This window comes from Chelonia mydas, chromosome 13 (genome assembly GCF_015237465.2).
Source record: "Chelonia mydas isolate rCheMyd1 chromosome 13, rCheMyd1.pri.v2, whole genome shotgun sequence".
Lineage (NCBI taxonomy): Eukaryota > Metazoa > Chordata > Testudines > Cheloniidae > Chelonia > Chelonia mydas.
Window position 1 is genome coordinate 36,300,546 of NC_051253.2, and position 10,841 is coordinate 36,311,386.

General features: G+C 52.7%; 1 protein-coding gene across 2 annotated transcripts; it reads right to left on the reverse strand.

Moving 5' to 3' along the window:
* Positions 1 to 3,433: 3,433 nt before the first annotated feature.
* Positions 3,434 to 10,227, reverse strand: LOC119567822 (granzyme H). 2 transcript variants are annotated; one of them, XM_037915248.2, is made up of 5 exons: positions 10,089 to 10,227; positions 6,156 to 6,303; positions 5,165 to 5,300; positions 4,564 to 4,836; positions 3,434 to 4,248 (listed from the first exon to the last, which is right to left on the reverse strand). In XM_037915248.2, exons 1-5 carry the CDS (start codon positions 10,153 to 10,155, stop codon positions 4,036 to 4,038), a joined length of 837 nt encoding a protein of 278 aa, XP_037771176.1. In that variant the 5' UTR covers positions 10,156 to 10,227; the 3' UTR covers positions 3,434 to 4,035. The 2 variants fall into 2 exon arrangements, with proteins under 2 accessions (XP_037771176.1, XP_043382870.1); XM_043526935.1 differs by lacking the exon at positions 4,564 to 4,836.
* Positions 10,228 to 10,841: the final 614 nt, after the last annotated feature.

Genomic DNA, 10,841 nt, shown 5'->3' on the forward strand with positions numbered 1-10,841 from the left:
TTGATGGTGGCCTGAACTGGCAACATCAGGGGAAGGGCAAAAACCTCTGCAGGGGGCAGTTCCAGTATTGACTTTCCAGAGTGTTTTTTTTTTCCTATCCCAGGTCACTTAGAGTTTGAATTTGACCCCAAAGTGGGAAGATTTATCCCCTTCTGATCTGTGGAGCACCCCGGTTGAAATCCACACCTGGGCAGTGGGTCTAGCATGAGGACTAAACACCTAATTCCTCAGATGGGGGCTCTAGAAGGACTTCCTGTTGTCAAGTGTGGGCTGCAGGGGGTTAGAAGATGAGGAGGGGACACTGGGAGCAGGTCTCCTGGGTTGTAGGGTTGTAACCCCAGCCCCAGGAAGGGAATGGGGTCCAATGGGTAAGATTGGGGGTGGGGTAGGGCTTCTGGATTATTTTCACAGCTCTGGGTGGTAAGTGAGATGTAAAGGGTCGGGAGGGGATGTGAGTCAGGTCTTCTGGGTTATATTTCCAGCTCTGGGAGGTAAGTGGAGTCCAGAGGGTTACAGCAAGGGCGGTTGTTTGCCAGGACTCGTAAGTTCAGGTCCCAGCTCTTGGAGTTGAGCAGGGTCAAGTGGGGTAGAGCAGAGGGGAAGAGGCTGGAAGTCAGGGCTTCTGGGCTCGATTCTTCCCCTGGCACAGGAGTGAATCTTGTCCCAAATGCTGCTGCAAAGATAATCCATTGCTTCTCTGCTCATTAACTATTAACACCCCGGGTTCACCTTCAGAGACACAGACCGAGCGAATGGAGTGTGGGAACTGATCCCAGCTGAACCCATTTCATCCTGGTGGGGCTCCCATACCCCCCAGAGCTGTGGGTTCCCTTGTTCCTTTTTTTCCTCCTCATCTACTTGTTGATGCTGTGTGGGAACCTGCTCATCTTGTTGAAGTGATGAAGTGAGCTGTAGCTCACGAAAGCTTATGCTCAAATAAATTGGTTAGTCTCTAAGGTGCCACAAGTACTCCTTTTCTTTTTGCGAATACAGACTAACATGGCTGTTACTCTGAAACCTGTCATCTTGTTGGCAGTGGCCCGGGAGCCCTGGCTGCACAAGCCCAGGTACTGGTTTCTCTGCCACTTGTCCTTCCTGGATATGATGGCCTCCTCGGTGGTGGTGCCCAAGGTCGTGGCCAGCTTTCTGCCAGGCGGTGGGGCCATCTCCTGCCAGGGCTGCGTGGCCCAGCTCTTCTTCCACTTTCTTGGATGCACGAAGTGCTTCCATGGCACAGGAAACACAGTGTGTGCATGTTTCACACACCCCCAACCACACGCCACTCTCCCGTTGGTAATAGCTTATCTAAAGTGATCACTCTCCTTGCAATGTGCATGGTGACCCTGAAGTTTCTGAGGGTCTCAGTAAGAAGCCACATCAATCCCCCACAGGCCTGTGCGTGTGTCATGTGGGCTTTCTAAGGGGTGCAACCTCTCCATTTCTGGCTCCCCCTGCCTCTGCCTATAGAGGGGGGGCATCACCCCAGTTTCACCTGATTCAGCCCCACCGTGCAGGAGCTAATCTGTGACAAGCAGACCCAAATGCCAGGCCTCACGTGATTCTGAGCGAGACACATCTGGGCCAAGCCAAGCCACTGCCACTAGCTCTGGAGCTCCCAAGGCAGGCTCCTGGAGCCAGGCCTGCCACTGGGCATCTTTCCTGGGTGCGTGTGATGCCGCACTCCAGTTGTCCTGGACCAGTGCTGCAACCTCAACAAACACCTCCCATCACTCTTCAGGGTGCGCCAGGAGCTGCTGTCAACCTGGCTTTCCATCTGGAACCAATTTGGGCCACCCGTGTGCAGGACAGAGGAATTCAGACCGGAGCAGATGCAGAGAAGGGCTGTGAGGGCACTCAGGGGACCAGAGAGAAGGTCTGACAAGAGGAGAGTGAAAGAGCTGGGCTAGATTAGCCTAAAACGCGGGCTGAGATGGAGTCTGATTACTCTCTCTGTTGGTGGTGTGGGGGTGGAGGGTTTGTGGCACATCAGTCTATCTTCTGTGGGGAGAGGGGGCTGTAGAGTTTGGATGGCCTCCACCTCAGGAGAAGGGGGACCAATCTCCATGGAGACAGTTGGTTAGAGGAGTCAAGGGGGTGGGGGGAGGGGCTAAACTAATAGGAAAAGGGGAGGGTAAAAAGGGGGAAGAAATGAGCTCTCAGCAAAAATCAAGAACAAAATTAATCCAGGAACCCCAATTAAATGAAGAGAAGAAATTCGTGGCTTGCCTCTGCACCAGTGCGAGCAGTCTGGGGAACAAACACAAGGTACTGGAATTGCTCCTCTCGGAGCAGCAGTTTGGTGTAGCAGGTGTGACTGGAACCTGGTGGGATGATTCCCGTGACTGGACGGTTAAAATCCATGATTACCAGCTAGTCGGGAAGGATCAAGTGGACAAAAGGGGAGGGGGCGTGCACTCAATGTCAAAAATGGCACCACCTGTTTCCAAGTCACTGATAACTGGGAAGAAAATGATCCTGGATACTTATGGATCAATGTCCTACCAGATAAAACACATGAGAGGTTAGTTGGTGTCAGCTATAGACCATCACATCACACTTGGCAAGAGGATGCCTGGCCCTTGAGCACCTTTCTATAATGAGTAGGGAAAAAAATCCATGTGATGTTGTTACCCGGGGTTCTTTCAACCCAAAGCTCTTGGTAACTTTTACTCTGTGCGAGGTGGTGTCAGGAAATAAATCAGGGGAGACACGGCCGTCCAACCGATAGATGGCTGGCACATACAGGACGACACAAGAGTGCTTTCACTTAAAGCTAAACAGGTTAGTAAAACACCCCCAACCCTCGATAATTACCGAAGCTGAGTGTGGCTCTCGAGTGGCACAGCGCCGGTGGGGAACACAAGATTCATCCAGAGGGAGAGTCCAGTCCAACTGCCTCAAACTTTTCCCCCTTATTTATAGATTAGTAATACAATGACATGTCCCTTAAAGAAAACTTGTTAAACAAGCAGTGTCAATGGTCAAGCAAGAGGTCCCTTCTGATTATTGATTAACCAGGTGTGGGTTTTTCCAGAGTTTGCAGCCTTGAGGCCCCAGAAGACATTCCTGGGGCTCTTCTAAAATGCATGTATCAGCAGCTTCAACATAATTCTTATCAGGAAGGATGCGGGGTCAAGCTGCCGCTTCTGTGTCACCCAAACCCCCTCCCCTCCTGCCTTGGTCAAGCTGAGGCTGCTGCATGGCCACTTTAAGGCCTACTGACTTGGCTGCTTTTAGCAATAAGCAGTAGTGGTTTCAGGCACTTTACTGGTTTGCCAAAATCTCCCCATACAATGTGTCCTAAGTCCCAGCTTAGCACATTAACCACGAGCCCAGCCTTCCCCTATAGGGGTGAATTTCTGCCTGGCCCTGGCCGATGCACCAGCTGCTCTGGATTTCACAGCTTGGGTTGATGGCTCAGTACCCGAAACGCTTTTTTTTTTTTTTTGGTAACTTCATTTTTATTCATTGCTGGCAATGTAGCAGGGAGCGAAATGCAGCAGGCCGCGTGGCAGGGAAGGTGGGAAGGAGGCGATCAGCGCTGGGGACGGATCTGCAATCCGTTCAGTGCAGCCTTCTCTGCGTTCCCTTCCCACTGGCCTTCCCGGCACTGGGAACAGGAGTGTTTGGAACGGGCGGTGGCCAGCCCGATGAACTAACCCATGGGATAGGTCCAGTGAGGCCAGGGCAGGCTGCAGTTTTCACAGGAGTTAGCAGGTCAGGTAACAATGAAAATCCCCCAGTAAATGATCACTCAACCAGCTGACATGGGGGAGAGCTACAAACCGCCAGGTCTGACCCAGGATTTGGTTTATGTCTGTTACCCTAGAGGAAATAAACCAGCTGTTTCCCTAGCCTAAGGGTCGGGGTTTGGATTGCCAAGGGAGCCAAAGGGATGTGGCCTTGAACCTGGCTCCTTATTTCCCCTAGGCTCACTGCCTTGATGCTTATGGGTTGGGCACTGCCTGCGTGGAGCGATGGCTGAGGGGGGCTATCCTGGGGAGAGGGGAGCTCAGCCAATCTGCAAAGCAGGACCTACATCTGGGCATCACCAAAGGACAGAAGCGATGCAGCTCCAGCCCCCGCTGCTATTCCCGGCTTGGCTCTGGGCTGCAGCCTTTTCATCGTTGCCCGTATCCAGGGGATGAAGGTGGAGACTTTCGTGTACACCCCGGGAGGGGTGGGAGGCCCCCAAGAGACGATGCCCTGGGCTGTATTCCTGCACACCAGGGGGCCTCCAGAATCGCCCTGTGAAACAGAACAAGTCACAGGTGGAGAACAGCTCAGTGAGTCATTCCCACTGACACACAGCTCAGTGACATCCCCCTATGTCCACCCATTCCCTGATTGGCTCCCCCAGTATCCAGCTGGTCTGAGCCCCCCTGCCCCCACCCCTAGAACTCTTCTCTGCCTCCCCCTGGGAGAAGACCCGATATTTTCCCCTTCATTTATACAGCGCAGTGGGGCCTGATCGCTGACCGCTGCTCGTAGGCCTGATTGCAACACCAGCAGCCTCATTAATAATGATTTATCGAGGATGCTTAAAGCCAGGAGGACATTCACCTTCCAAGAGTCTTTGCCCATCTTTGGATCCCCCACACACATCATGGTGGAAGCATTATAGTAACGGTATGGCCCGTAAGTATTCCTAGGACATGCAGCATCCTGCATCACCAACACGTCCACCTCCTGGAGCCTGGCCGGGGTCGATGTACAACCTGTGCAAGTGCCGCCCCAGCCGGCGACGCTGCAGGTGGCCCTGGCCTCAACTCTCTCGCTGGCGCGGGGCAGGGAGATGGTACGCACCGATCTGTTCAGCTTCGCTCTCTTTGCCAGCTGAGACACAAGACCGATGAAGATCAATGTGAGGGTCGCACTCAGGGACACAGAGACACACCCCAACCCCCAGAAACAGGCAAACCCATGACTGCGAGGTCACTGGGGATGGGATGGGGAGGTACCTGCAGCTGTGTGAGGTCACTGGGGGCAGGGGGATGGGATGGGGGCGGTACCTGCAGGTGTGTGAGGTCACTGGGGGCGGGGTGATGAGATGGGGGCAGTTCCTGAAGCAATGTGAGATCACTGGGGGCAAGGTGCTGGGATGGGGGTGGTGCCTGCAGCACTGTGAGATCTCTTGTGGGGGTGGGATGGGATGGGGCTGTACCTGCAGCAGCATGATGTCATTGTTAAAGGACTTCTTGTTATAATCCTTGTGGGGGTACTGGCGTCTCACAGGGATCACTTGTCGGCTCCTTTCCCGTTTGGTAATGTCATGGGCTCCCAGGGTGACAGTGATCTTGCTGCAAAAGCCAAGAGCAACATGTGGGTTGTAGGGGCTAGAACATGGGATGGGATGGGATGGGCATACGTGGGTCTGACACAGGTATACGGCTACTTGTGGGGACAGGGCAGCCTGGGGTCTAAAGAAGTGATTTCAGACTCAGTTCCCAGCCAGTAAAAATGTAAAATTCCCATTGACACATTGCTTCTCTGATCCAGACCCAGGACTGGAGACTTACTCTTTTGGGGGTCTGGGGAATGGGAGACAAGGCCTTTTCCCTCTAGCAGAGCTCGCTCTGATCCATCTTGGGAGAGAGACTGGCTTGCTCAGGTGGGGTTGGGCATGGCACAAGGGCCTTTCCCCTATGTCAGGCACTGGCTTCAGCACAAAGCATCTGCCCAGAGGTGTTGGGGTCCCAGCATGTGTCTTCACCAGCCCTTGTGCTGTCCCACAAGCGGCTTCACTCCCATTGTCCTCCCGGCCCCTGGGTCTCAGCTTCCCTTATCCCTGTGACCACTCCCAGCTAGATCCAGACAGGGGTCCATGCCCAGGCCTCCCAGCCCAGAGACCTGCAGAGCTTTCCTGGGGCTGTGAGAACCTCCCTGCCCTGATCTGGGCAATGGGCCAGACCCCAGCTGCTCACACTGGCTGTAGCTCCATTGAATTACCCAGCGTTGGTTCTGGACCATGGTTTGCAGAGGCCCCTAGAGACAGGCCGACGCCCCCTGAGCAGATCGGACCCTTGGGCTTTGCTTTCCCAGCCTGTCGCACTAACTGCTCCTTCCCTGCAACTATGATGGTGCCAGAGTTCCCGGATCCCCCATCACCTGCTAACCCCGACCTGCCCCGACACCCCCAGCACAGAGGCGCTTACTCTCCCTTGCAGTGAGCGGCCGTCAGCACGAAGTTCTTTGACACCAGGAACCCTCCACAGAAAATAGTCTTGTCTCCACGTCGTATTAACAGATAGGCCATGTAGGGTCTGGAGTGGGGCTTGGCTTCCCAGCCCCCGATGATCTCACCTGTGGGGGAGACCAGGTTCGTACAAAGAACCCCATTTTCTCCCAGGGCCAGGCTGGGACCGAACTCCCCATCCTGAAGGGGAGTCCCCACAGCCTCAACCCACCCCCTGTGATGCTTTTCTGGGGGGGATCCCTTTGCCTGGAACCCTGCCCCCTGCTCCACTCTGCCACAGAGTGGACACCCCATAGTGCTGGGGGTAAATCTACAGCTTTGACCTCTCTGGATGGCGAATCAGTGTCAAACACATCGGGAGTGGGGCAGTAATTGCTCTGCCTTGAGTTAACGGATTTGGGAGGCAAAGTCAACCAGAAACCCACTGACATGTCCCCTGCTGATGTTTCACCTTCTCCATCAAGCCACAGTGACAAGCCAGGGCTGCTCCCAAGCTGGCCCTCCAAATTCTTTTTCAACAGAAAACTGGGTTTTCTAGATCATGAAAAGTTTCTTAGACCACACCTCCTCTCCTCAACATTTTGGCATTTTTCTTCGAAATCTGGTTCTTTCCCCCAGTTTTGGGCACTTTTCAGCTGAATATTTATAACTATTTTGCCAGAGCAGGGATAGTTAATTATTTTTTGTGAAGGTCCACATTTCTTGGTCAAGGTATAATCAAGGATGGATGCCACAGAACATAATAATAAAAAGCCAACAATAATGGTAATAATAATAAATAAATAAAAAGATTTTGGGGTCCATTCAAAAGTGTCTGGACCAGATTTAGTCCAGATTTGGTCCATGGTCCGCCTATTGAATAACTATGTGAGAGAGTAAGGAGGAATGGCAAGGTTTGCAACAGTAACATGCTGTCTCCCATCTGTTTATCCCACTTCCTTCCTGACCCTGACCCATTACTGCTGTCGTTTCTCCAAATGTTTTGTCAGATCCAAGATCTGAGGCAACATTATATGCACAGCTGGCCAGCAAATTTGAACTAAACACTGATGCCCTAAAGCATTGGGAGGAGGAACAAGGCCAATTATTTTCTGCTAAGCAAATGGAAACAAATTTTAGCCCATGCTCTGAACTGCTCCTTGGACCGACATTTAAGATTAATTCAACAGGAATATGGAGGATGTATTGTGCCTCTCTTCAATCATTCAAAACAGATGCCGATAAGTCAGACAAATATTGATGCTGTAATTCGGCAGGTGCTGACTTAACCCATGTGCTCTGGGAAGGCACCTAGATGCTTTGGGTGGAACTGAATTGGAGAGGGCTTTTTTTTTTCATTCAAATAAAATTAAACATCTATTTTTCAACCTAATGGGTGTTAATTGGAAGCGGAACTGAAAGACTCTGGCTAAGCAGAGCACTAACAGTGGTGGAAAGACTAGTTCCACAAACACAGAAATCCAAAAAGGGACCAACAATCAAAGATTGGACCATAGACATCCTAAGCTTGGCCACCATGTAAAGAGTGGCAGACTGTGTGTAGTGTGGTGGAGTGGCTGAGGGGTGTGACAGGAAGTATAAGAGGGGCCTCTAGCCCTTTGAGCCGGAGCCAGGGAAGGAGACAGATGTCCAGGGCCTGCTGCCGAGTCAAGGATCACCCTGACTCCAGAGGAAGCTGAGAGTGGAGGGGACTGACCAGGATTGCTGGCAAGTTAGTACCTCGATGAGACAGAGGACCCGTGGACTACGGAACCCCTTGCTCAGACTGTGGTCAGAAGTAGCTGAGGGAAAACAGATGCTGGTCCAGTTTGTCTGTCAGAACCCGAGTCACCATGTTGTGGTAGGATCCCCGCTGACTCATCTGCCCTTGCTAGAGCCCTGGGCTGTGACCCAGTGGAGTAGGGTGGGCCCGGGTCCTTTCTACTCCTGTTGCCTGGGGTGGCAACCTCCCCACCTTAGGAGGAATGGCCTGTTTGTTGCTATGCCATGCCTGAGGTTCAGTGCCACCTAGCCTACGTGGCAACTCAGCCCTACCCCACTAAAGGGTCTTTGGGTCCGTACATTTGATTCGCTAACTCCCCAATACTGGGCGGTGCCCCAGTGATATAGTGAGCCAGAAGGGGAGGGATAATCGCTAACCCTCTACACTGTTACAGAGATACCAAGAAAAGCTGTTAGAGATATGAGATGCTTTCCTGGAAGTATCCAAATGATCCGATCAAATGCATGCCCCCCCCCCACCTCCTCCTCTTCTCTACCCACTTCCGTCCCCTACCCATAATTCTATCCCCCTCCGCTGACTTTTGCTTCTAGTCATTTTCTTCCTTTAATAATTTTCCTTTAGTGGGATTTTTATAAGCAAATTGTGTTTGTAAATTGTGGAGTACAGTGAGGGATTAATATTCTAACCATTCATATTACAGATAACATCTCAAGCCTAGCTAAGGTGAGTAGCAAATATTTAATATCTTATGAGAAGTTTTTGTTTCATGAGGAGTTTATGTACGTTTTGTTGTTTGTTTTCGCACTTTCTCTCTCTGTCTTTTTAAAAAATTAATAAAAAGTTAATAGAAAGAGACCTAACTTTGGGAGCTTTCAAAGAAAAGTCAAAATTTCCCATGGAAAAATAAAAGCCTCTTTGGACCAGTTCAGAACAAGTCTCAACACACATGGGTCTCTGGGCATGAAATAAAATCTAGACAATCGATGTAAAGACATCAGGGTGGAGGGGACAGAAGGGCAAGGGAAGAGCTAGTGAAGCTGAAAGACAATGTTGTAACAAGGACAAATGGGATAAACTGGGCAGGAATAGACTGAGGTGGAAATGAGAAAGTCTCTGACCATCAGAGGGATGCAGGATTTAGGAACTGCAAGACTGCACCATTTGCTTTAACCCCGGGCAACCCCCCATATGCAGGCACTCGTATGGGTTGACCCACCGTTGGTCCTGTGGGGCTAGCTGGCCCCTGGGAAATTTCCAATGCTATCAGCCAAGTTTAAATCACAGGGAAAGCTAAACCAGTTGAACTACAGATGTGGTTTAAAATCAGTTTAGTTAAACCAATGCAAGTCTGTGTGTAGCTCACACCTGACCGCTTTCAGAGATGACTTAGGAACGTTAATTTGGCATCCATATCAACCAGGCTGTTTGAGAGTCTGTTGCTGTTATTTGCATATGGTGTAACCAACCGAGATCAGGGCCCCATTGTGCCAGGCGCTGCACAGACCCCAACCGAGATCAGTGCCCCATTTTGCCAGGCGCTGCACAGACCCCAACCGAGATCAGTGTCTCTATCGTGCCAGGCGCTGCACAGAGCCCGACCGAGATCAGTGTCTCTATTGTGCCAGGCGCTGCACAGACCCCCACCGAGATCAGTGTCTCTGTTGTGCCAGGCGCTGCACAGACCCCGACCGAGATCAGTGTCTCTATTGTGCCAGGCGCTGCACTGAGTCTGGCCGAGATCAGGGCCCCATTGTGCCAGATACAGCACAGCCCCTTCCCTAAACAATTTCAATTCAATGTGACAACACAGACAAAGGAGCTAGAACCCAGGAGTCCTGATCCCAACCCTGCACGCTGCTCTAACCTCTGGACCACACTCCCAAGCTAGGGATAGAACCCAGGAGTCTGGGCTCCCAGCCCCTACTTAAGACCCCCCTGTGTCTCTCTCCTGCTCTCAGTCTCTCTCTGTGTCTCAGGGAGTTTATCTCGGTACCAGCTCTGCCACCCGGGTTCCATCGCCCCCACCTCCAAACCCTTCCCTAGCCAGGTCCTGGGAGCCAACGGTCGCCCTGGCAGAAGCATCTGACTCTAGGGAGGAGCCAGGATTTGCAAACAGTCCAGAGAGCTGCCGGCTCCACTCCCCATGATCCCTCATCTCCCCGTACTCACCAGCCCCAGCCCCGGGGGGCAGGAGAAAGGCCGCCGGCAGCAGGATCAGGATCAGCATCATCACCATCCTGGGAAAGTGACAGTGCTCGAGCCTCAGTCCTGGGGCATTTATAGAGCCAGCAGCAAACCACAGGTCACGTACGCACCCCCCTCGCAGGGATCTGGGACCACACAGGCACCCTCAGAAACCTCAGCATCATGCCGCTGACACGTGGGGGACAGTGAGGGGAGGGAGCTGGGGCTGGAAAACAACCTCCCTCTGGGGGAAGGAGCCCAGAGGAAAGTCACTCGGGGTCAGGGCATCTTTGCCCCCTCTCCCAGAGCATCTGGGATCAGGGCCCCCTGGGGCCTGCCTGGAGCCCAGCACACCTGGCACCGAGCTCATCTGGATCTCTCCAACTCCTCCCTCCAACAACTCATCTGGTGGGGAGTGCAGCCGATGCTGAGTCACCCGCTGGCTTGGCTCAGCTCCCCGCTTCCTCCCCAGCGTGTCTTTCAGAGCAGCAAGCTGAAGACAGGGCCCGGCTGTGGGTTTCTGGAGCCCAGCCACAGAGCCCACAGCCCACATTCTCCCAGAGGCTGGGGAGCACGTGTCCTGCAAGGTGGTGGACCTGGGGCAGCACAGCTACCATGGGGATGGGCAATGGGGAAGGCCCTGAACAGCCGGCACAGGAGCCATGTCCCTGTGAGCCTGCCCCATGGCAGGCATGGTTGAGTAAAGAGCAAACACCCCACACAACAAGGCTGACCACT